Source organism: Aquarana catesbeiana, linkage group LG10, assembly GCF_042186555.1.
Source record: "Aquarana catesbeiana isolate 2022-GZ linkage group LG10, ASM4218655v1, whole genome shotgun sequence".
In the NCBI taxonomy this organism is placed as follows: Eukaryota; Metazoa; Chordata; class Amphibia; order Anura; family Ranidae; genus Aquarana; species Aquarana catesbeiana.
Window position 1 is genome coordinate 224054778 of NC_133333.1, and position 27427 is coordinate 224082204.

Genomic DNA, 27427 nt, shown 5'->3' on the forward strand with positions numbered 1-27427 from the left:
CCTCTAATAGTGTATACGGTATATCTCCTCTAATAGTGTATACGGTATATCTCCTCTAATAGTATATACGGTATATCTCCTCTAATAGTATATACGGTATATCTCCTCTAATAGTATATATGGTATATCTCCTCTAATAGTATATACAGTATATCTCCTCTAATAGTATATACAGTATACCTCTTCTGTCTGTTATTCTCAGAGTGGATTAGAGATTTTGCTCTCTAACTATATAGTTGGTTATTTATATTTACCACTGCATAGAGATACTTAAGAATAAATTGCCTTTTTTTAAAACTTTACATATTAACTAAATTATACACCACACTTTTCTTTAAGGTTATTAACCGATTAATCGAAGCAATAATCGGCCAACTAATCGATTATGAAAATAATCGTTAGTTGCAGCCCTAGTTTGAATCTTGGTCGGTTCCTGCTGAACCAGCCTAGATTTGAACCGTGTATGGCTGGCCTCTACCAGTTTATCAGAACAATGAAAGGTGATTACGGGCCTTTGTCGACTATCTTTTTGGTCACTACAAGGGAGTTTTGCATTATTCTACAAGTCTTTAAGAAAGCAAAAGCCAATTAAAATGGGTCAACTTCAAGCCAGAAGGAGGCCAACTGCAGGTCAAACGCACCTGTCATTGATCTCTGAATGATCTCAGAAGAATCTCAAATTGATGTCAAACTGGTGCCATTGATACAAGCTCAAAGCCCATCCACACAGGCCCTTATTCTGGTTGGTTTCTAATTATACTGAACTTTGCTTCAGTACATCCATGAGCTGGTTCCTATTGCCCTGTTTCCCATATCCTCCAAGGACTCCTGCTGCAAAATGTCTTCACCAGTGGTCCCAGTCCCACCCTTTGCGAGAAGGTCTCTCCCTTGCTGGATGGTAAATTAATGGATTTGGTTTACATTGCATGGAAAGAGAATAAAGGGGTAGGATGTTACTACTCTACTTGACTTATTGTTGGATGAGGTGCTGGAAGGAGAAGGCAGCACTTGAGTCTTTTCCCCTGGAGTCCAAAGATTCTCAATATGGTACGCTGAAGTACTGGGTTAAATACTTTTAGTAGTAAACATATTAATTTAATTCATTATGTTGTACCAGCAGAACACCACTGCATAAGCAGTTTCCACACCCAAATCCTTTACATTCCTGTGAACGTAAAGGGCCCCCGACTATGAGTTTATAGATACAATAAAAGTTTTGTTTTTCTTCTCCGAAGTATACATTTTACACTGGCTTAATCAACTTTTTATAAAGTAGCAGTAAGTTCTGATCCAGAAAAGTCAGGTATTTTCCTGCAGTAGATTGCATAGTCATCTGTTTGGATTTATGAGCCTCAAAGGCTGACACATTATTTTCCACTACTTGATTACTGTCATGGCTGTTTTCTTACTTTTCAGCACCATAAATTGTAAATAAATTAATTTGCACTATCTGTAAGTAATTGGCACTGACACATTTAACACATGATATGTCGATGTTCATTTATTACCCTAATAAATACTACTCTATGTAAGCTTGTGGCTCTCAGCCATAGCCATCAACCTTACCCTTAATCCTTAATCCGGCTCTCAACCATGATCATCAACAAAACCCTTGACCTAAATCCAACCATGACCTAATTAACCTAGCCCCTAACCCTCAATCCAACACCCAAATATAACAATCAGCTTAATTCCAACCATACCTATCAACCTAATGCTCATCCAATGCAGAAACCTTCAACCTGTACTAAGTGAAATGTGTAAACTGACCTTCTACTCAGGACAAATGTTAAGCAAATGGAGTGGGTTCAGAATTCCTGATCTGCATACTTGTTCCTCAGTAACTCAGAAGGTACTAAAGCCTTTAGATCAGCCTGACAGCCAGGCGCCTTAAAATCTTAAAAGAAGATCAGCAGTGGCAGTGTTCGTGCTATGCCTGAACCTACCCCTTACCTGAACCAAACCGCAAAACACATACCTCAACCAAATGCCTAAACATTTCCTCATTAACACCAGAAGCTCCTAAAAATTCCTGGCAGGTGGTTATTCATTGACCTTTGTAAGCATATTTTAAAGCGTTTCATAGTGTTTGAGTGTTTGATACATTTTCTGAAGCATCTTTCAAAGTGTTTTGTGTGTTTTGAGGAACACTAGGTAGTGTTTTTGAGTTCTACAGTCTCTGGTAAGAACAGTTATTGATTACAACGGGAAGTAAGAAAACTGGACCCTCAGTCTCAACCTAACCTCCAGCTGTAATTCTAACCTAAACATTAGTTATACATGAGAATGAGCAAAAAAGATTTTGGTTAAATTGATTTTGCTGAAAAATTACATATTTTTACCTTAGCAAAATCTCCTTGAAGTGTAAACTCTCAATTTCACTCATTAAAGACTTATGTCGCGTACACACGGTCGGACTTTCCGACAGGAAATGTTGGATGTGAGCTTGTTGGCTGAAAGTCCGACCGTGTGTATGCTCCATTGAACATGTTGTTGAAATTTCTGCCAACAAATGTTGGCTAGCAGGTTCTCAAGTTTTCCACCAACAAAACTTTGTTGTCGGACTTTCCGATCGTGTGTACACAAGTTGCACAAAAGTTCACGCATGCTCAGAATCAATTACGAGACGGAAGCACTTGGTCTTGTAAAACTAGAGTTCGTACTGGAGATATCACATGACTATTGAACTTCGTTTTTATCGGCTTGTCGTCACTACGTTCATAATTGTTGGCCAACATTTGTATGACCGTGTGTATGCAAGACAAGTTGGAGCCAACAACCTTCAAACAAAAATCCACGGTTTTGTCAGAAAGTCCGATCGTGTGTACGGGGCATAAGTGAAACATATATATATCAGCACAAGGGACATTACTTACTATCACTGTGATGTGTCCCTTGTGCTGCTGTCTCATGATTTAGTAGAAATCTTCCTCCTTCGATTCCCCCTGTAATCTTCCAATGCGGCGGGGATTAATAGAGCTGAGGGAGCTGTGCAAGCTGTCATCAAGAGTGCTCACCCTTTCCGTCCACCTCCTCCATTCATAGAATCTGGTACTATAGCTTTTGTGAATGAAACATGGTAAATGAAGTGAGGAGGAGTGGATGATTGAAAGATGCGCCTCCTCCATTCATAGGTCACGTTTCATTAATAGATGCAATAGTATGACTTCTATGAATGGAGGAGGAGGGATGGAAAGGAAGGGCATAGCCAGGTATTCTTGATGAGAGCCTGTCACGGCTCCCTCGGCTCCGTTAATCCTGTCCGCACTGGAAGATTACAGCGGTGGGAATAGGCAAGAAAATGGAGTAGGAACATTTCTACTAGACCAGGAGCCAGCAGAACAAAGGACACATCACAATGATAGCAAGTAATGTCCCTTGTGCAGATAGTATTATTATTATTTTTTTAATAAACGTAGGCTTTAACTTGCGTGGCAAAATTTGTTTGCAAAAAAAAATATCTTGTCGTTTATTAATCTCTTATTTAGAATATGCATATTTTGGTGTAACCAGGATAGTTTCGTTTATTTCCTTTATTGTTCTTTGTATTTGCGTTTTTCCCATTTTTGCCTATTTGATTATTATTTGTGTTGTCATTTACACACTTTTTATTTTACTTTTTTTTTTTTTTTTTTTATTACACAGTCTGTTTTTATCTCTTTCTGTGAAAAGTTAAATGTTAAATAATGAGACAACTATGTGAACATTTTCTGGCACAAGAACAGGTCCAAGATAGATGGAAGGAATGGCCGTACTTCTCAGGGAGCCATTTACAGCCCAGTCATTTTACCTTCACTTTTGACTTCAGAGCATTTTGCCAAAATTCTAAAATTTGGCCAACATCTCCTGATTTTCAGGAAAATGAAAACTCTCAATTTCACTCATCAATAGTCCAATACCTTTAGTACCACTAATATTGTCACAATGAAAATGATGCTGGTAATAGCAGTGCTAATAATATCACTGAGACAAACATTGAACGTGCCCAAACGAAACCATACTGTAATATGTCCAGGACAAAAATCATGGCAGCAAAAACCACCCACACAGAAATGTCAGCAGCAGCAGATGCCACTGATCCACTCAAAGTCAGCATTTAAAGTCGTCTACACTACAGATATTAGATGGCAATGAGTGAGAATACAGATCTGTACCTATGAAGAAGGGAGCGCTGTGGGCCTTGGATTTATGGTTGCCACCTCATCCCTTTAAACCCAAACACATATGAATTACACAGCTTCTGTGGCTGATTAAGGTGGTAATTAAACTCACCTGGTGCCTTATCTGCATTTAATTAGCCTCAGAACCTGTGTAATTCAAAGGTCTTCGGGTTTAAAGGGATGAGGTGGCAACTATACCTTGGATATCTCAGCATTTAACAGCATTTATAAATGGCCAACAATCTCTATTTTCTGTACGCACCTTACAATGGATCTCTAGACCCAAATCTTTTATTCTAGTTTTGGGAATGGTTAGAACCTCTTTATTTTTTTTACAGCTGTTTGTGTCTCTATGGGGGAAGTCTTCTCTTTAACTCCTGTCCTCAAGACCTAATTGGAGGTGAGAGGAGATCACTCCAAAGGGAAAACCCCAGCTGCCTCCAAAACAGCTGTCCCCAGTGGAAGGCTTCTTCTCAACTTTTATTCTGGTGGCAACTGTAAAATTTTGTATTTCCCATTACTTTCTGTCCCAATCACAGTAGTCACCACAGGACAAATTGAAAGGGTGAATTTCTCCAGTGGGGACATAAACAGAATTTGAAAACCCAACAGGGGCACTACCCCTACCAAAACTAGTTAGCGATACACTTTAAAATAGGGTACACACTATAAGAAAATCGGAAGAAAAATCCCGTACGACCAACGATTGTTCCGATTTTCATAAAGTGTGTACACAGCTTTGGACATCCGATTCAGACTTTCCAAACGAAAATCTCAGAAGGGACAAACTCCATAATTTTTCTCGTACATGAACAGAACTAACGGTTTTCATTTAATGTGTACTGTTTTTGTACAAGAAAAATCAGATAGGAAAGACTGCACATGATCAGAAACAATAAACAGCAAAAAATAAAAAAAATCCTTTCTCGTATGGAAATTTTTGTACATTATTTCTATCATTGCTTTCGAGTTGCTGTGAAACATCAAGGAAAAACAGACAATAATTCCCCGGTTTTCTTATAGTGTGTAATCACCTTAAGTGTCTATGCACACTGAGCTTACAAGAACAGCAGTCCCTTTGGCAGAAAAAAGTGCTCATATAGAACGTTTTTGTACAGGCGTTTAAGGAGCGTTTAAAAGCGTTTAGCGTTTTTTCTGCCTGAAAACTCCTCTCAAAAACGCAAACCAGAAGGGGTTCTTTTCTGCCTCTAAAGCTGAGCTTAAAATATGCCTTTAAATGTCCTAATATGCATGGACACATAGGATAACACTGAGCTGCTTCTACAGGCAAAATGCAAAACTTCCGTGGAAGCAGCGATTTATAAGCCCAGTGTGCATGGAGCCTAACTCTGTTGAAATACTGAGCATTATATAATTTCTATAAATGCTAATTTTGCTTAGCAATAAAAAGGAAGAGCATTGTTTCAGTTTTATTATTAACAAGCTTCGTTTGCATTTTGAGGCTGACTATAATAGCGTTATACAGTCATTTTCGTAAGATGCCAACAACAGACAGCACCAAAAGTGCCAAAAAGTGGCAGCTGTACTGACCAACGAGATATACAGTCAAAGGTGTGTGCAGCCTAATGCATTAGGGTGTGTACCCCAACATCCGTTGTGTGTGTTTATACAATATAACACAGTTTACTATGCTTCAGTTGTGTATGAACATAGTGGGTGATCGGTACCGATCACTCACTGCGTTCATTCACAAAATTAAGGGGCCAGTAAATGACATAAGGAGCCCAGGCAGCAGGGGGAGTCTGTGCCACATGGGGTGTTTAGGGTGTGCCCAGGCACACCCTGCGCGGACGCCTATGTGTACAGTATGGCACAGCTGCAATGCTTAACACATTCACCTCTCAATTTCAGGAAAGGGATTAAAATTAAAAAAAATATGACATGATTAAAAAGACCATCTAGGAAGCAATGAAGGATTGCAGCTGACCAGAAAAGCAGAGCTTGATTAATAGAGAATAGGTAGCATCCTTAATCCCCCCCCCCCCCCAGTTCTTTGATTGATATTGATAAGGATTCCAATAGTCATAGAGAAGCCTTCCCATCTGCATTACTGGAATAGCCCCATAGGGCATCCATTGCCAACAAGTGCATCCTACGTTATGAAATGATAAGACAGGTCTAGTTGTGTTGGTTCATGCAGGAACATGAAGGTTGTAGCTGGGCCCTCTAGACATCCATCGGGCCCTAGGCTCCTGCCTCCTTGTGGAATATCTGGCTCTGTGATGAAGCACCACCGGCAAAGACACCCTTGATAGTGACATTACCATATTACACAGTTCTATATACAGCTATGAATTTGGAAGGCTTATAGTTCTACTACTGGCACCATTCAGACAAATGCATGAACACTTAGCTTTGATTGGTTGCTGCATTGTTGCATTGAAAACAATAAAGGCTAGTATGCTTTGTGCTTCCCTATGAAATAAGCCCGCAGGTGTTCTACAGGTGCAAATAAAATAAATTCGACCCCATCAGTAATACTGATGAGACACAAGGAAGCAGCATTATTATTAATACATATTTTCACCTCAGAACATACATTCCATCATTTCTCTACAAGCCCCCCAATGAGCCTAGCGGGCCACCTTGACTGATGATTGCATTCGATTACATTGAAAATAAAGAGGTAGTTAGTTTACTCTGTGACGCCATCGCAGATGTGATCTGTCAGTGCAGATTTGCATGGCTTTGGCACATTTGAATCCCGGATTTCCTTGACGTCACAGACACCATGGCTACAGCTCGATCCATCGCTGCCATTGAGCATGCTGGTAGATGCGCTTGGTTGCATCTCACCAATCTCCGGAGGGCTGGATGCTGTGGGAGGCCCAGGCGCCTCTTTGGACGGTAAGCGGGTGAGGAGAGATATTGCGTAATCTGCAATAATGCCACCGAGATCTAACTGGCAGGCCTGGTCGAATTCTGTGAAACCGACATTTGCATTAGCCTCGCAAACCACAAAGGAACCGTTGTCGTCCAGGAGAAGGTCGATGCCACATATATCCATTCCCAGGATGCTGGACACTTGCATAGCTAACACTTTTCCTTGTTCACTGAGGGGGAAGGTGGCACCCACACCGCCTGTAGGAAATTTAAAAAAAAAAAAAAAAAAGATAAAGTTTAATTTTTTGATGGCCGTTTTGGCATGAAAACAGGTCCAGGATAGCTGAATGCAACATACGTATCCCTCAGATGCCACATAAAGCCCACTGCACACGTAACAAATTTCTGTTATATGGTGCTGTGCTAATGTATGCAACAATAAATCAAAAAAATGCTGAAATATCCATCCAGTTCAGGCCTTTCCACCTATTAAAGTCTTTTTTTTTTAAATCTGTGTGATTGTTGATCTCTCTAGTGCAGCCTTTTTCCAACCAGGGTGCCCAAGCACCCTGGGGTGCCTTCAGGTTTCTTCAAGGGTGCCTTGGCAAAATGCCCAAAAACTGCCCAAAAATGGTATACGGCATGTGGATGAAGCCTGCCTTTTAGTTACACAAAGCCACAGGGTTTCATTGTACACCATTTCAACCTTCTTGCTGCCAGCATTCTAACAACCAATTACATCATCAGCTGATAAGAATGATGTCAGTCGCCTGCATAGCTTCCTTGTTTGACTCTCCCCTGTCCCTTTCCACCAATGAGGGAGAAGGGAAACATTAAAATACTAGTCAGTACCAATTTGCAAAAGTGTATTTGCTTTGGAAGAATAAATCACCTGTAATGTTGGGTGTCCTATGTGTGTGGATGTTGCTGCATTAGGTAAAACTATTGGAATCATTTTTACATTTTAGAATGGGGTGCCTCAAGACTGTCCATAATTTTTTGGGGTGCCTCAAGATTGTCCATAATCTGTAAAAGGTGCCTTGACGGAAACAAGGTTGGGAAACACTGCTCTAGTGCACTCCTTCTGTGGTTTAGATGTAGTCTCACCTGAGTTCCTTGACCCTACAAAAAGATCCCCTTGAGGAAGTCACGTGATCGGTGACAAAACGTGTAGGGGAGGGGCTACAGGTGACGCCGAAGGTCTGTGTTAAAGCGAGCGGAGGGTAGTTTATTGTAAAGGAGCAAACAAAGTGGCAATACATTGTGGAAATATAGGAGGCTATGGTGTTAACTTGAAAATGTGAGTATTATGTTACAGAGTATGAAATAAATAATATTTTTAAGGGGATAAAGCACTATATTTGCCTTTTACTACTTTGTATGTGGGCTGAGTGGAGGTGAAGACTGGAGAGTGCCTAAAAGAAAAAGATGCTGGTCTTGTAACATCAGGAAGGCTCTTTCACTATGAATTTAAAACACACCTTTTGATGCATGTCACAAATGCACTTTCACAGCATTGTTTGTGAGTAATAGTCTGTATAAAGTACTTGTTGTTTAATGGTTGTTTGAGGATAAGCCACTATTTATTTCCCTTTGCATACCTGCTGAGTAAAACCACAAGAGGAGGAGGATTTAAAGCGACATTACCGATTTACTATCTGTCAATCGAAGTGATTTGGAGGGATATTATGAATATATAGAAGGCTATATAAAATAGCGACCAGATGAGGGCACATGTGGTGAATGTGGCACATGTGGTATTAAAAGCTTTTCTCTGAATTAAACAATAAAGCACGGTCATTTTTTATATTATGTGGGTAGTATTTGCATAATAGGATTGTGGTGTCTAAAGGATAAGGCACTATATGTTTTTTCTATTTTCATATGTACTCTGAGTTGAGGGGAGAATGAGTGGAGAGGATTACAGAGTGAAGAGATTTGTTTGATCGATCAGCTGATACAAGTGAGACTCTTAATTAAAGTTATATTTGACCATACATTTTTATAGGGTCAAGGAATTCAGACGAGAGTACTGTACATCTAAACCACAGAAGGAGGGCACCAGAGAGATCAACAATCACACATGTAGCACCCTCTAGTGTTGCAAGTAGGAAAAAGCCCATTCTGGCCAGGGAGTCATTGAATTGGGTCAGGGTTACTAGAGGCCAAACTATATGACTCATCCTGGCAGCTCTCTGGTGCCTCCCAATGATGTCTGGAAGGTTGGAGAACCTTCTAGAACTAGAGGGTGGAGGTTAGGAGACGCTGCCATTAATATTAATGGAGCCTGAGCCAATCCTCAGAGGTGGGCTGGCATGGGTCTGGGACAACCCCATAAATAGACATGGGCCATACCAGCAGGAGGGTCAGATGAAAGATGGAGAAGCAGTGCTGAGGATAGGGTGTTGGTGGCTTTGGAGGGACCCCTTACAGGGGTGATGGGGGTGCCTGGAGCAGGGTGCTCAGGGAAGCTGGTCTGGAAGGATCCTAAAACAGAAGGCAGTGGAAAGATCAATGCCGGAGAAGCAGCGGGAAGGAGGAAGGAGCAAGGAGAGACAGTGAGTAGATCAGCATGGTACAGGGACAGACAAGGGGAAAGACTGCCATCTGAAGCAGATCTCTCTTGAAGACGTAGTGCCAAGTCTTCAACTAACCTTGCTCTGGGAGGACTCCATGTGTGTGTGCCATTCAGGCAGAAGTGGGGCAGAAAGTCAGTCAGGAGGACTGAGAGGAAGATCAGCCAGGCATGGCTGGTGGCAGCCAGGTAGGCTACTATTTTCTGAAAGCAAGTGGAGCTGGGATCAATGGCCACAGGGAAACAGAAGGACTACTTTGTCAAGGGACTGAGAGTTTATGCCTATAATGGGCCTTTGCTGAACTAGTAACATCCTACTAGTTCCCACAGGAGTAAGCAGCAGGTTCTGTGCTGAGAAAGCCAAGTTTGTGCAGGAGGAAGGCAGAAGAGGACTTTTTGTAATGTCCCTTTGTTCATAGTTCTGTTTTTCAAGTTGGGCATCCCATAATTCCCTACCCCATCCAAGTTATCATCCCTTAAAGAAGAAGTATAGCCAAAGCTCATTTGGCTGTACTTCTCCTGTGGATTACAGGAGTGCAATTCGTTCTGCACACCTGTGACCCATTTTCAGCAGACAGGCCGAAGTCTGCTCTCTGCTGACGTCACAGAAGTTGGTCCAGGGTCCGCGTGATCGACCATGGAAATTCGGGATCAGCCAGGTCCCTGGACGACACACGGCTCAGGCTCTCAGCAAGCCGCTGAGAACCTGAACCAGCCGTTCTCGCCCCCTCCAAGCTCAGCGCCCCAGTTTGCGAGAAGGCGGCAGAGCAGAGAGCTGCTGACTGACAGTCTGCAGCTCTCTGCTCACTGAGCTGTCAGAACCGAGCGATCAGCGGTGTTTGATCGCTCGGTTCTCAGTGTAGAGGCGCCAGGGGACAGATGCAGCATCGGACCGATGCTGCATCCACCTAGGTAAGTATGATACTGGAAAAAACCCAACCCAATACTTCTCTTTTAATTTAAAACATCCAACCAAGCCAAGGACTGTTTTCTGTGTTGGAGTATGTAAAGGAAATGCTATGTGACTGGCTGTGCAGCAGTGGGGGCCCGGGACACTAGCAAATCCTACAAGGGTGGTGCTACACATAGTTTATGTACTTTTATTGGTGGAAAGATTGAATTGGAAAGCAATTTTTTGATTTATTGTTGGACACAATAGAGCTGCACCAACAGATATTTGGTAATCGGAACACATATATGAGAGTGTGCACAGGTGTTAGCAGCTTTTTCTAGGTGGCACATAACAGCTCACAAGGCACTTATATATCATTTTGATTCTACCACTGCACACTTAAAATCTACAAATTTTGACTTCCTTATTGTCTCCAATGCATTTTGCCAAAATGGCCAAGGTATTCCCTGGTTCCAGCACCGCCCGCTCTCTGACCCCTCTGCATACTCACCCAAAAACTGAAGTATCAAGGAGAGGTTGCATAGCATAGAGTCATGTGACAGAAGGCTGCAGACTTACTGCACCTGCATAGAGTTATGTAGAACTCTAAAAAAAAAGGTAACTTTCAGTGATATCCTGGACAGCGTTCATGATGGACTTCACTTTTCTATTGAATTAGTTCTCTAATTCTTTAATAGCCAAAGCCTTGTTGTAAAGAGATAGACACTTGTAATGAGGGGAATCCCATGATGTGAAATGCAGAGCTGAGTCAGCCCATAATGAGTCAGACTCTGCTAAAAATAAATCTGCCTTCCTTGCTTTATGATAACCAAAGTATATTTTGCATTTCACAGAATAGGATAAGATCTTCATTTCTTTCTTCCGCTGGACCAAAGATTTTACCTTCTCCACTAGCGGCTACATATAGGAGTATACCAACTGTTGTAAAACAGTAAAGATTTCAAAGATGTCTCGAAAGAACCTAGAGAGAATGTATAGTGTGCTTAAATATTAAATTAGAATTTAATATTTATATTATTTATATATATATATATATATATATATATATATATATATATATATATATATATATATATATATATATATATATATATATATATATGTATATATATATATATATATATATATATATATAAAATTTATAATTTAGTAATTAAGTCTCATAAGGTCTAAAAGTTACTTATTGGTCTATTGTTTCATGTTTAATTGATGATCTTCACTGGAGAAAAGAAATCCCGATTGATTCTTTCATAAAAAAAAAGCACAAATTTCTGTATGTTTTTATTGCCTGTGAGTTTCACCCTTGTATGCAGCCCAATTTGTGGGTGTTCCTATTGAAGCTCAGTTTCTACCGTCTCTTCTGCTGTGAGTGTGCCTATCTGCCGTGCTGCGGGCAGTTGTTTGCATGTGTTCCACTGGGAATAGGACATTTATGCTTACCCCCCCCTGCCCCCCGGCCTGCATGATTAATGGTGGTGGTGGTCTTGGGAGCTGCCAATCACAGACAATGATGTATTTAGCTCCAGCCTGGCCAAACAGCAATGGGGGGAGCGATGCAAATCAAAGGAGCTGAGCAGAAGGTTGTCAACCAAACAGCACTCATATCCATCATTTTGACAGGGCTGGCTGTCAAAATAAAATAGCCACAGTGAGAGATTTGTCCATCAATGCTGTGTAGCAAGGATGGGGTTATTAGTTAGATGTTCTTTTTTTCTATTCAGCCTGCAGGCTGGCTATATGTACAGTGCCTTGAAAAAGTATTCATACCCCTTGAAATTTTCCACATTTTGTCATGTTACAACCAAAAAACATAAATGTATTATATTGGGATTTTATGTGATAGACCAACACAAAGTGGCACATAATTGTGAAGTGGAAGGAAAATGATAAATAGTTTTCAAAATGTTTTACAAATAAATATGTGAAAAGTGTGGGGTACATTTGTATTCAGCCCCCCCCGAGTCAATACTTTGTAGAACCACCTTTCTCTACAATTACAGCTGCAAGTCTTTTTTGGGGATGTCTCTATCAGCTTTTCACATCTAGAGAGTGACATTTTTGCCCATTCTTGGATGCAAAAAAGCTCAAGCTCCATCAGATTGGATGGAGAGCGTCTGTAAACAGCAATTTTCAAATCTTGCCACAGATTCTCAATTGGATTTAGGTCTGGACCTTTACTGGCCATTCTAACACATGAATATGCTTTGATCTAAACCATTCCATTGTAGCTCTGGCTGTATGTTTAGGGTCATTGTCCTGCTGGAAGGTGAACCTCCGCCCCACTCTCAAGTTTTCTGCAGATTCTAACAAGTTTTCTTCTAAGATTGCCCTGTATTTGGCTCCATCCATCTTCCTATTAACTCTGACCAGCTTCCCTGTCCCTGCTGAAGAAAAGCATCCCCACAACATGATGCTACCACCACCATGTTTCACGGTGGGGATGGTGTGTTCGGGGTGATGTGCAGTGTTAGTTTTCCGCCACACATAGCGTTTTGCTTTTAGGCCAAAAAGTTCAATTTTGGTCTCATCTGACCAGAGCACCTTCTTCTACATGTTTGCTGTGTCCCCCACATGGCTTCTCACAAACTGCAAACTAAACTTCTTATGGTTTTCTTTCACCAATGGCTTTCTTCTTGCCACTCTTCCATAAAGGCCAGATTTGTGGAGTGCACGACTAATAGTTGTCCTGTGGACAGATTCTCCTACCTGAGGTGTGGATCTCTGCAGCTCCTCCAGAGTTACCATGGGCCTCTTGGCTGCTTCTCTGATGAATGCTCTCCTTGCCCGGCCTGTCAATTTAGGTGGACGGCCATGTGTTGGTAGGTTTGCAGTTGTACCATACTCTTTCCATTTTCGCATGATGGATTAAACAGTGCTCCATGAGACGTTCAGAGCGTGGGATATTTTTTTATAACCTAATCCTGCTTTAAACCTCTCCACAACTTTATCCCTGACTTGTCTGGTGTGTTCCTTGGCCTTCATGATGCTGTTTGTTTGCTAAGGTTCTCTAATAAACATCTGAGGGCTTCACAGAACAGCTGTATTTATACTGAGATTAAATTAAACACAGGTGGACTCTATTTACTAATTAGGTGACTTCTGAAGGCAATTGGTTCAACTAGATGTTAGTTAGGGGTTTCAGAGTAAAGAGGGCTGAATACAAATGCATGCCACACTTTTCATATATTTATTTGTAAAAAAAAAAAATCTGAAAACCATTTATCATTTTCCTTCCACTTCACAATTATGTGCCACTTTGTGTTGATCTATCACATAAAATACATTTACGCTTTTGGTTGTAACATGACAAAATGTGGAAAATTTCAAGCGGTGTGAATACTTTTTGAAGGCACTGTATTGCCAGCTTTAGCTTTTCCAATCCTTGCTAGAACTATCTGACCTTGCTGTGTTTCCTGACTACATGGTTGCTCTCAAATCTTGCTTTAACATTCAACCCTAAAAACCACCTGGTTAAGCTTTGGCTTCATTCTGGGCAAGATTTCTGTTTCTTTGGCACCATCCACACCTGGTTCCATCTGACTCCTTGCCTTTTTTTTTTTTTATGCTTTATGTAGAATAAGTGGCATAACAGTATACAAATCAAGTACGATATTGCTTCCAGTTATTGCAATGAGCACAGTACAATAGAATGTAAAATGACAATGCTAGGGTAATGTTGAACCCAAGAGCAAACAACTTTTAAATTGAACAACTAATAAAGTTCTATGTGCCTATAACTAAAAGATACCGTTTCCTCATTTATATTCTTACATTTTTTTGGGGGTAGTCAGAACAAAACAACAGTATAGTTGGTGGAGGGGGATTGGGGAAATGCAGGATGAGAGGGAGAAGGATGGGGAAAAGGGGGACCCCCCCCCCCCCCGTGCCTTTCTGGCCAACCATCCAACCCCTTGCTTTCCCACTGACCAAACTTGCTTAACAATTGGAAATCCACACTGGCCTATCTAGTGGCTGGTTGCCACAAGCGAAGCTATCCCAATGGCCACAATTTACTTCGAATACAACTGGTGAAGGCCACATACTTTAAATATATTACTGGTGAGGTAACTGGGTATTTTTATTAGGTGTTAATTATCACACAGCTGGGCAATTTGAAATGAGCATATATTTAAATTGATACTAAACAGAGAAGTGTTAATTGCCATTCATTCACATAAATCATATACACTATGTTACCAAAAATATTGGGACGCCTGCTTTTACACACATCTGAACTTTAATGGCATCCCAGTCTTAGTCTGTAGGGTTCAATATTGAGTTGGCCCACCCTTTGCAGCTATAACAGCTTCAACTCTTCTGGGAAGGCTGTCCACAAGGTTTAGGAGTGTGTCTATGGGAATGTTTGACCATTCTTCCAGAAGAGCATTTGTGAGGTCAGGCACTGATGTTGGACAAGAAGGCCTGGCTCACAGTCTCAGCTCTTATTCATCCCAAAGGTGTTCTATTGGGTTGAGGTCAGGATGTGCAGGCCAGTCAAGTTCCTCCACCCCAAGCTCGCTCATCCATATCTTTATGGACCTTGCTTTGTGCACTGGTGTGCAGTCATGTTGGAACAGGAAGGGGACATCCCCAAACTGTTCCCACAAAGTTGGGAGCATGAAATTGTCCAAAATGTCTTGGTATGCTGACGCCTTAGGAGTTCCCTTCAATGGAACTAAGGGGACAAGCTAGTGTTGCCACCTCATCCCTTTAAACCCGAACACATATGAATTACACAGGTTCTGTGGATGATTAAGGTGGTAATTAAACTCACTTGTTGCCTTATCTGCATTAAATTAGCCTCAGAATCTGTGTAATTCATATGTGTTCAGGTTTAAAGGGATGAGGTGGCAACCCTAGGCCAAGCCCAACCCCTGGAAAACAACCCCACACCATAATCCCCCTCCACCAAATGATTTGAACCAGTGCACAAAGCAAGGTCCATAAAGACATAGATGAGCGAGTTTGGGGTGGAGGAACATGACTGGCCTGCACAGAGTCCTGACCTCAACCCGAAAGAACACCTTTGGGATGCAGAGACTGCGAGCCAGGCCTTCTTGTCCAACATCAGTGCCTGACCTCACAAATGTGCTTCTGGAAGAATGGTCAAACGTTCCCATAGACACTCTTAAACCTTGTGGACAGCCTTCCCAGAATCTCAGTGCTGCTCCTTGCAGCCACTTCCTACACGCTATCCAGTGACAGCTGAATGGCATTTCTCAGGGCAGGTTTCATGATGGTGACAACAGTGTACCATGCCTGCGTAAAATGTGTTGAAACGACCACTAATGCCGCGTACACACGAGCGGACTTTATGGCAGACTTGGTCTGGCGTACCGGATTTCGTCGGAGAATTCGATCGTGTGTGGGCTCCAGCGGACTTTGTTTTCTCAAAAGTTGGACGGACTTAGATTTGAAACATGTTTTAAATCAATCCGTCGAAATCGAGTCCGGTCGAAAAGTCCGCTCGTCTGTATGCTAGTTCGACGGACAAAAAGCCACGCTAGGGCAGCTATTGGCTACTGGCTATGAACTTCCTTATTTTAGTCCGGTCGTACGTCATCACGTACGAATTCGACGGACTTTGGTGGATTGTGTGTAGGCAAGTCCGTTCATTCAGAAAGTCCGTCGTAAAGTACGTTGAAAAGTCCGCCGGGCAAAGTCTGCCGTAAAGTCCGCTCGTGTGTACGCGGCATAACAGTCTCCATCAGAATCCTATGTGACAGGGTGACAATGCAAGAGCACAATTAGGCAACAATGACATAGCGTCGTCACCACTAACAGGAAGCTCTTGAGCGAGGACCTTCATGGCAGGATCACTTGGTATTATTTATATGAAAGGTGTAGATTTTAAAAATATTGACAATTACTTTTGACATCTCATTAACACGTTAAAACAAACTTTACTCTCTCCATCAACATTGACTTTGTAATTCTTATCCTGTTAGCATTAGTAAATAGATAGGACAGTATATCATATTTACTTGTTTTAAAGGTTTTTTTTTTCTTACATTTCTTCAGTTACTTCCTGGTTTCCATGCATATGACAAATGATGTCATACATCCTAGGGGTCTTCAGGAGGGGAGGATGGGTTTTCTCAGCCAAGCACACCTTCTCCTGCTTGCATGCTTGAGCTAAGTACAGATAGATTCCAGGAAGTCAATGCTAAATGAATCATCTTCCCTTACTCAAGATTAAGGATGGGCTCGGGCGTGTTCGCACACTCCACGTGCAGAGCCCGCCAGGAAGTCAGCACGGCATGGCGCTAATCACAGGCAGTGAGACATTTTCCCGATGTGCGGCTGCAGAGATCAGGAAATGTCTCACTGTGATTAGCGCAGTGCCGACTTCCTGGAGGGCTCTGCACGTGGGGTGTGCGAACACGCCCGAGCCCATCCTTACTCAAGATGGCCATAAATGCTAGGGGGGTTCAAAGAGTGACTTCTCAGCAAAATAAAGCATGGAGGCATGGAAGGATGGGGGAGTATGCTTTGAATATTAACAATTAATTAAATTGTGTTTTTGGTTTGTGGTGCTCAGATGCAGTGTAGTTCCACGTTTAGGCGTATATGAGATTAGGCCCTTTCAAATTATGGTGCTGGGGTGGCGCATTCCCAAAAAAGGGTCAGATGCATTTTTTTTTTTTAATGCAGTGTTGGGAAGCACTCGAATGTACTAAAATGACACACCTGTGCTGGATTATGTTCCCAAAAAATGGTCAGGTGTGGATTCTGTTATAATTAGGTGTACTGGGATGCTTGTTTTTTTTTTTTTTAAGGCAACATACCTTTGCAGCAGCGCATTCCCAAAAAAGGGTCAGGTGCAGTTTTTGCCACGGTTAGGTATGTTGGCGGTCCATTCAAAATAAATAGGTTGCCGTAACTCAATTTGCTTTATTGATGGTTTACATCTACTTCAAATAAAAACACCCAACTTCTCCCCCAATGATTGTTCTACAGATGAAGGTCTAGTGGCGGTGAAAGTTCCCAGCGGTTAAGAATATGCGTTTTATCGATCTCTATAGGTGCACTTACCTAAGCAGCAGTTGCTCTGCATTCTGCCATCTGTAGAACACCGGAGCATGGATCCAATCACCTGTTCACCAACAATGACCACACGCACATCTTTCCCATGTGATTCCTTCACATACTTCTGAAACAGATATGGAGCATCATGGCGTACCAGGTGAGATATGTCTAGAAGGTGATGTTTATCCCGAATAAGACACACAGCTTTACCTTCAAAATGAACAAAATGTTGTGTTATATGGGCAAAGGATAAATGCAAGTGTAAATAAAAGAAGCACATATTTCTACTTGGTGGGTCTAAAAGTGTCACCCCATTGGTATTTAAAGGATCAACCAAAAAATGTTGGCTCGGAACACCTACAGTGCTATGAAGAAAGTAATAGCCCCCCCCCAAACCTTGGCAGCAACAACCGCAATCAAGCGTTTGCTATCCCTGGCAATGAGTCTTTCACCTCGCTGTGGAGGAATTTTGGCTACTCTTCTTTACAAAATTGCTTTAATTCAGCCACATTGGAGGGTTTTCCAGCATGAATGGCCTGTTTAAGGTCATACCACAGCATCTCAATCAGATTTAAGTCCAGACTTTGACTGGGCCACTCCAAAACCTTAATTTTGTTTTTTTGAGCCATTTAGAGGTGGACTTGCTGGTGTGTTTCAGATCATTGTCCTGCTGCATAACCCAAGTGTGCTTGAACTTGAGATCATGAACTGATGGCTGGACATTCTTCTTCAGGAGTTTCTGGTAGAGAGCAGAATTCATGGTTCCACCAATTATGGTAAGTCGTCCAGGTCCTGAAGCTGCAAAGCAGCCCCAGACCATCACACTACCACCACCATGTTTGACTGTTGGTATGATGTTCTTTTTATGAAATGCTGTGTTAGTTTTACGCCAGATGTAACAGGACTGTCATGTACCTGGTGGGTAGAGCCTGGTTTATGAAGAGGAAGGCCTCTCTTACACCTCTGACTTAGGGCCCCTGGTACAGTATACAGGTGGCGCAGGAGAGCAGAGTCGCATGAGTGCCAGTAGACGTGCTTGCTGCTGGGCTGCTGGTTGAGTAGTACGCCAGATGGCAGCAGATCTCCCAAGGGCAGGAACAGGCTGGTACTTTAGCCAAAGTGCAGGTCCCAGTGGCAGATGGACAGGTGCTAGCAACTTGGGAGCTCCGAATGGACTGGAACATAAGCAGAGAATAGTCAAAGAACAAGCCGAGATCGATGCAGATGGAGAACAGGACTAGTCAGGAACAAGCAGTATTTTAAGAGCAGATACAAGCAACAGATCAATCACAGAACGCTGTAGACTAGACAGCACTGATCCTGGGAGCTTAAAAAAACCTATTTGGTGTCCTTATCTGTCACAGTGATGCGCCACGCACATTTGCGCATGCGCATATTTGTTCGCATTCCGGCGCATATGCGCGCACGTGTTAGCACGCGCTAACGCGCCTCTTCTTCTTCTGGGTGGTTCAGGAAACAGGGATTCGTCTGCGGGCATTATTCTGTCTTCTGAAAGAGCCTTCCTGACAAGGATACACGTCTTCCAAAAAGTTCAATTTTGTCTCATTAGACCACAGAATATTTGCCCAAAAGTATTGTTAATAATCAAAATGTTTTTTTGGCAAATGTGAGACAAGCCTTTGTGTTCTTTTTTGGTCAGGAGTGGCTTTGGCCTTGGAACTCTCCCATGAATGCCATTTCTGCCCATTCTCTTTCTTATTGTTGAATCATGAACCTTGCCATGGACCTTACCTGAGGCAAGTGATATCTGCAGTTCTTTTATGACCTCCAGAATGAGTCGTCGTCATGCTCTTGGAGTAATTTTGTTAGGCCAGCCACCCCTAGGAAGGTTCATCACTGTTCCAAGTTTTCTTCATTTGTGGATAATGTCTCTCATTGTGGTTTGCTGGAGTCCCAAAGCCTTATGACGTGTACACATGACCGGACTTTCCGGCAGAAAAGGTCAGACGGAACGAATCCTTTGGATATTTCGATTGTGCGCAGGCTTTTCTGTTAAAAAATAGAATTAGAACATGTTTCAAATCTTTCCGACGGACTCGATTTCTATCGAAAAAAACGTTCGTCTGTATGCTAGTCCGACGGACCGAAAACGACGCAAGGGCAGCTATTGGCCACTGGCTATTGAACTTCCTTTTCTAGTTCGGTTGTACGTCATCACGTTCGAAACGATCGGACTTTGGTGGGATCATGTGTAGGCAAGTCCGTTTCGTTGGAACTCCGTTGAAAAGTCATTTGGAGTTCAGTCCGACGAGAAGTCCGCTCATGTGTACGCGGCATTAGGAATGGCTTTGTAATCCTTTCCAGACTGATTCATGTCAATTACTTTGTTTCTCATCTGTTCTTGAATTCCTTTAGATCGTGGCATGATGTGTTGTTTTTTGAAATATTTTAGTGTGCTTCACTTTGTCAGACAGCTTCTATTTAAGTGATTTCTTGATTCAACAGGTCTGGCAGTAATCAGGCCTAAGTGTGGCAAGTGAAATTTAACTCAGCTTTCCAAAAAATGTGGTTAATCACAGTTCATTTATGGATTAGCAAGGACCAAGCACAGAACTTGGGCAGGACTTGGAAGGTCATAGATATCACTGTAGTAGTGCCAACTATTGCAGTGAATTCTGGCTTACCCGAAGTCCATTGGGTATGGATAATACCTACTTACAAACAAACAAAAGATTTCCCAGCACACCTACTAGCCAGCCTGCAAAACAACCGAATTGACCTAGTCTAACAATTTCCACTAAAAACGGAGGGTTTTGTTTGCACACATTTGCAAATATATGCGTAAGCTGCAGAGCCCATGCCAAGGGACCTCAACATATATATACTGCAGTCCTAACTCTATAGATTTCCAGAGTCTCTTAGGCTCTGTTCACATCTAGGCGTTCTGAATCGCAGGTGGAATCGCCACAATTCTGCTCGCGATTTGAAATAGCGACAAATCGCGGGACGCCCGTGCGTTCCCTGTCACTTCTAATGGCACCCTAATTGCGGCACGGGGAGAATCGTGCAAACAGAATCACAGGATGCCTGTCGCCCAAAAGAAGCTCTTGTACTTCTTTTGGGTGACAGGCATCCCATGATTCTGTTTGCATGAGTTTACTGCGATTGCCGCCGATGAATCGCAGCAAAATCGCACCACGATCAGGTTTCCATTGGAAGTGATGGGGATCGCACGGGTGTCCCACAATTTGCTGGCAATTCCGCCCGCGATTCAGAACGCCAAGATGTGAACAGAGCCTTAAGTAGGACCATTTATTCAGTGGGATAGATTAAGGACAGGTGTGCTTGGAGGAAGCCCACTCCTCCTTAAGGCTCTATTCACATCTTGGTGCTCTGATTCGCGGGCGGAAACGCAGCGATTCCGCCCATGATTCAAAATAGCAGCAAATCGCGATGCACCCGTGCGTTCCCTGTCACTTCCAACGGCACGCCTATCGCGGCGTGATTTTGCCGCGATTCGTGGGGCGACAATTGCAGTAAAATCCCGTAAACAAGAGCTTCTTTTGGGCGACAGGCGTGTTTGCGTGAATTTACCGCGACTGTCACCCGACGAATGGTGGTAAAATAAAGCAGCTATTAGGGTGCCATTAGAAGTGACAGGGAACGCGAGGGTGTCTCGCGATTTGCCGCTATTTCGAATCGCAGTGGTTCCACCCACAATTCAGAACGCCAAGATGTGAACCGAGCCTTAAAGGGGTTGTAAACCCTCGTGTTTTTTCACCTTAATGCATCCTATGCATTAAGGTGAAAAAACACCTGGCAGTCCCCGGCCCCCCAGCCCCCCCGTTTTACTTACCTGAGCCCCTTCATCTCCTCGGTGGGGACACTCTGTCCCTCTCTCCACGGGGTCCCGGTACTTCATTGGATAGATTGATAGCAGCGCAGCCATTGGCTCTCACTGCTGTCAATCAAATCCAATGATGCGGGCGCTGGGGGGGGTGGCAGGGCCGAGTCCGGCATTCGTGTCTGTGGACACAAATGCTGGACTCGGGGAGCGCACCCGCAAGGTAACCCCCTCGGGAGAGCGCTTCTCCTAGCGCGTTAGCTGATGCAGGGAGGAGCCGCAAGAGCCGCCGGGGGACCCCAGAAGAGGAGGACCGGGGCCACTCTGCAAAACGAGCTGCACAGTGGAGGTATGACATGTTTGTTATTTAAAAAAAAAACAAAAACGATCCTTTACAATCACTTTGATGCATACTTACATTGTACCAAGCTGGACCACTGCAAGTACGCAGTATGGATATTTCCTGGAGCTCAGCTTTAATACACTATCACATGAATTTTTAAATGCAAGAAGTGTAAGTACCTGAATCTGACTTGGTATCAGCCTCTTGCAGTCCCTGCACAGCATGGCTGGAGTGTGAAAGGAAGAAGCAGCACAAGGAAGCCAATCAGTTCATGTGCGAACAAGAAGCATGCTGAGAGGAGGAGAAAGCAGAGTGACAGAGAGATGAGCTCATCACTCTATGCTGCTTCTCCTTTCACTGTCCAGTCGTAGGCTGGAGCGGGTCTAAGACAACTTCTGGATTGAATGTGAATATTGTAGCAAAAACTGGTTTTGCAATTTTATCTTTAAAGGGCTAATCATTTTTTACATTATTATTTTTGGTTGGAGTTCTGCTTTAAAACTACATTTTCAATGAATAACATTTCCCCGATATTCTTGTCTGTAATGTATTCTGTCCCTTGCTTTCAGTTTTCAAGGAGGAGACGCCTGACCTTTGGTCCACCACGTGAGGAATGGTATGGGCGCGTTACCAATGGCCAGGATCAACACAGAAAATACAAGCGGCATTGTGGAATAAATAAAAGTGGACAATTTGTTCAATTTCATAACAGCCAGCTGGCACTGTTGGTGATAATTTTATCAATGGGGAACTGTATTTCTGTGTTCGGAGTCCATGTGTTCTTTGGAGTGATTCTAGTGCTAGGCGCAGCAGACGAAACCATAACACGGGAGTTGAATGAGATTAGATCTGCTGTTATTGTATGGCTGGTGACTCATTCCCGTTGAAAATAACTTATCTCTCAATGACTCATCTCCATGGTATATCTTAAAATAACAACCTCCATCATGACATATTATCAGCCCTTGAAGCTTCCCTTACAATTTTCCGTTAACCTGGTTAACTAGTAGTTGGATAAACTTTAAATTTAAAAAAAAATGTCCGCAAGGGGAGAGTGCAAAATGCACGTGTAGAAAGGTGTTCCTGTCAAATGCAGTCTTTTCCTTTTGAACGCAGCGCTGCTTTAAACGCAAGGCGCGGCGACTGACAAGAAAAGGTTGAGTGTGATGTGCTTTGGCTGCAATTTTTCTTTAAACCCATGTATTTGATACAATTTTCATGCATTTTGTGTTTTTTTTTTCTCTTTAAAACACACTGTATATAGCTGGTTGCTAAGGAGCAGGCCGGGAAGCCGGCTGCCGCATCCTTAACAACCAATGAGTCATTAGTTGTCAGTGGGGTTCAGGCTGAGTGTGATGTGCTTTGGCTGCAATTTTTCTTTCAAGCGGAGTTCCAGGCTTTTTTTTTTTTTTTTTATTAAAAGTCAGCAGCTACAAAAAGTTTAGCTGCTGACTTTTAATAAACAGACACTTACCTGTTCCACGGTCCAGCGATGCGGCCGCACAGAGCCTCGCTCCTCTCCCTCTCCACTCCTCGGTGCATCCATTGAAACCGTGGGCACCTGGCCGTGACAGCTTGCGGCTTCACGGCCGGGCGCACACTGCGCATGCGCGAGTAGCGCTGCGCTCTCCCAGTGGACAGGCAATCTTCTGGGACCTCTCACGTGTCCCAGAAGATTGCCGAGAGGGAGGGGCCACCTAGGGGGAGAGGAGGAGTCGCCTAGGCGGTCCGCGGGAGGAAATAGGAAGTGGGACAGGAAGTCCCTCTCTAAAGTAGTCACCCACTCCCCCCCCCCAAAAAAAATTACATGCCAAATGTGGCATGTAAGGGGGGGAGGAGTGCTTAAAGCGGAAGTTCCACTTTTGGGTGGAACTCCTCTTTAAACCCGTGTTTTTGATGCAGTTTTCATGCACTTTGTGTTTTTTTTTCTCTTTAAACACACTGTATATAGCTGGTTGCTAAGGATCAGGCTGGGAAGCCGGCTGCCGCGTCCTTAACAACCAATGTTTCATCAGCTGTCAGTGGGGGTTCACCGCTGACAGCTGAATGTAATAAAATAAAAATTGCCGCAAAAAAAAAAAAACAATCGGGGAAAAAATGGCGTGGGTCCCTCCCCCAAATCCATACCAGGCCCTTCGGGTCTGGTATGAATTTGGAGGGGAACCCCACGCCAAAATTTAAAAAAAAAAGGCATGGGGTCCCCCCCAAAAACCATACCAGACCCTTATTCGAGCATGCAGCCTGGTAGGTCAGAAAAGGGAGGGGACGAGCGAGCGCCTTCTCCTGAACCATACCAGGCCACACTCTCTCAACATGGAAATGGCAGTAAAAATTTGGCTATGCCAGTAAATTTTGGGTGTCGTGTTAGCAAATTTTAATCTGGTAGGTTGGCAACACTGGTTGAGACAAACTATTTAACACTGGCAGGGGTGCTCACAGTGATTCAATTTTATTCCTTTATGTAAAACCTTTATCCCAAAGGGAACAAAACTGTTGCTGTAACTACTTAAATGGCATAAACTGGAGTTTTAATCTGTCAAGTCCATCTAAATCTGCTAGTCCCCAGACTGACAATGCTGCTGTCCAAATGTGTCTTCGTTGCTCCTCCATCCACATTGAGACACCCACACTTTCCAACTTTTTGAGATGGGAATGAGGGACACGTATTAGCTAAAGTATGTAGGCATAGGACACGCCCTCTTCATTTTTTTTTCTTTTTTTAAAATTATTAGTTAAACCCTCAAGTCCTTTTTTTTTAGCCTCACCTATTCCCTTATATTGGCTTTTGAAATGTATAAATGCAGCAATTTAGAAATTGGATGAAAAGTTTAGCACTGGGAAACACTTTTTGAAAGATAAAAAGTGCATTTTATAGAAAATGGAAGAGCCTCTCATATATGTCTCTTTCCAAAGTGCATTTTATATACAACTATATAGATCAGATCAAAAATGAGGGACAAATAAGGAGGAAAGAGGGGCAGAGGGACTTTGTTCCAAATCAGGGACAGTCCCTCGAAATAGGGGACAGTTGGGAGCTATAGACACCCTAAGGCAGGAAGTGTATTATTATTGGGTTCCTGATATCCTGGTCTCAAAGAAGGTGGGTTGAATGATGCTGGCTAGGGATGAGCTTCGTGTTCGAGTCGAACCCATGTTCGACTCGAACATCGGCTGTTCGATCGTTCGTCAAATTGCGAACGATATGGGCCGTTCGCGCCAAATTCGTGTGGCGCGTCACGGCCCATAATTCACTGCGGCATCGCAGTGCATTGCTTGCTGATGATTGGCCAAGCATGCACTATGACCCGCATGCTTGGCCAATCACAGCGCCGCCTTAACAGAGAGCCGTAATTGGCCAAAGCCAAGGAGGCTTTGGCCAATTATGGCTCAGGGGATTTAGTACACGCCTCACACTATATAAGGCCGCCTGCATGGCGGCCCTGTGTAGTGTGTGTTCCGGCGTTGAAAGAGATAGACAGAGAGACAGTGTCATTTGATTTGAGTTAGATAGATTAGGCAGAACAGTCAGTCAGTTAGCTGCACTTACAGTGTATTGTGTATATATATGCATCCCAGGTGTTGCATATATATATATACACTGTATTCAGTTTAGCTAGATCCGTTCCTGTTATCTTCTAGACTATTTACATTTAGTGCAGTGCGTCCTGCTCACAGTGTTCAGCTAGATCTGTTCCTGTTATCTTCTAGACTATTTACATTTAGTGCAGTGCGTCCTGCTCACAGTGTTCAGCTAGATCCATTCCTGTTATCTTCTAGACTATTTACATTTAGTGCAGTGCGTCCTGCTCACAGTGTTCAGCTAGATCCGTTCCTGTTAAATTCTAGACTATTTACATTTAGTGCAGTGTGTCCTGCTCACAGTGTTCAGCTAGATCCGTTCCTGTTATCTTCTAGTCTATTTACATTTAGTGCAGTGCGTCCTGCTCACAGTGTTCAGCTAGATCCGTTCCTGTTATCTTCTTACTGACAGGCAGGCTTGTCTTGTTACAGTATTTTGAAGAAAATTACTGGTGTTCTTTTGATCCTATTAGTACCACAGTCAGGCAGCTAGACTATTTACATTTAGTGCAGAGCGTCCTGCTCACAGTGTTCTGCTAAACCTACAAGTTAGTGGGGTGCGTCCTGCTCACAGTGTTCAGCTAGATCCGTTTCTGTTATCTTCTTACTGACAGGCAGGCTTGTCTTGTTACAGTAAATACAGCTACCTGAAGAAAATTGCTTGTGTTCTTTTGATCCTATTAGTACCACAGTCAGGCAGCTAGACTATTTACAGTTAGTGCAGTGCGTCCTGCTCACAGTGTTCTGCTAAACCTACAAGTTAGTGGGGTGCGTCCTGCTCACAGTGTTCAGCTAAGCCTACAAGTTAGTGGGGTGCGTCCACCTCACAGTGTTCAGCTAAACCTACAAGCTAGTGGGGTGCGTCCTGCTCACAGTGTTCAGCTAGATCCGTTTCTGTTATCTTCTTACTGACAGGCAGGCTTGTCTTGTTACAGTAAATACAGCTACCTGAAGAAAATTGCTGGTGTTCTTTTGATCCTATTAGTACCACAGTCAGGCAGCTAGACTATTTACAGTTAGTGCAGTGCGTCCTGCTCACAGTGTTCTGCTAAACCTACAAGTTAGTGGGGTGCGTCCTGCTCACAGTGTTCAGCTAAACCTACAAGTTAGTGGGGTGCGTCCACCTCACAGTGTTCAGCTAAACCTACAAGCTAGTGGGGTGCGTCCTGCTCACAGTGTTCAGCTAGATCCGTTTCTGTTATCTTCTTACTGACAGGCAGGCTTGTCTTGTTACAGTAAATACAGCTACCTGAAGAAAATTGCTGGTGTTCTTTTGATCCTATTAGTACCACAGTCAGGCAGCTAGACTATTTACAGTTAGTGCAGTGCGTCCTGCTCACAGTGTTCTGCTAAACCTACAAGTTAGTGGGGTGCGTCCTGCTCACAGTGTTCAGCTAAACCTACAAGTTAGTGGGGTGCGTCCACCTCACAGTGTTCAGCTAAACCTACAAGCTAGTGGGGTGCGTCCTGCTCACAGTGTTCAGCTAGATCCGTTTCTGTTATCTTCTTACTGACAGGCAGGCTTGTCTTGTTACAGTAAATACAGCTACCTGAAGAAAATTGCTGGTGTTCTTTTGATCCTATTAGTACCACAGTCAGGCAGCTAGACTATTTACAGTTAGTGCAGTGCGTCCTGCTCACAGTGTTCAGCTAAACCTACAAGTTAGTGGGGTGCGTCCACCTCACAGTGTTCAGCTAAAGCTACCTGTAGAAGGTTGGTGGTGTTCTCATACTACAGGCAGGCAGTTGATTTTGCTAGCTGCAGTATCAGTACATATATATATATATATATATATATATATATATATATCCCAGCTTAGTGCAGCTACAGGCCATTAGTATGTCTGGAAGGCCAAGAAGGAGAGGCAGACAGTCACAAGCCAATAAGAGAGGGCAAGAAGGCTCTGTGTCTAGTGCTGGTCGTGGAGACGGTGCATCCTCATCAGCACGTGGCCATGGGACACGCTTGGCCTTTTTTTCGGCAGCTGGCCATGTTGAGCCGCAACATGCCATGCAGAAGACTTGGTCGAGTGGATGACCAAGCCGTCCTCATCCTCCTCATCCTCTCTCACCCATGCCCAGGGTACTTTGTCTGGCAAAGCAGCGGCCTCTTCCCTCGGCTCAATGTCATCAGTGACTCCTTCCCTAGCCCCACCATGTCCTCCTGAGGAGTCCCTCG

General features: G+C 43.2%; 1 protein-coding gene across 1 annotated transcript in view; it reads right to left on the reverse strand.

The window, feature by feature from the left end:
• Positions 1-3590: 3590 nt before the first annotated feature.
• RIMKLA (ribosomal modification protein rimK like family member A) overlaps positions 3591-27427 on the reverse strand; it is a 90547-nt gene continuing 66710 nt past the window's right edge. Inside the window, exons 4-5 of the mRNA XM_073603360.1 lie at positions 17528-17731; positions 3591-7262 (exon numbers count right to left, since the gene is read on the reverse strand). Coding sequence (XP_073459461.1) covers positions 6817-7262; positions 17528-17731 — 650 coding nt within the window. The 3' untranslated portion in view covers positions 3591-6816. The remainder of the gene's footprint in view (positions 7263-17527; positions 17732-27427) is intronic.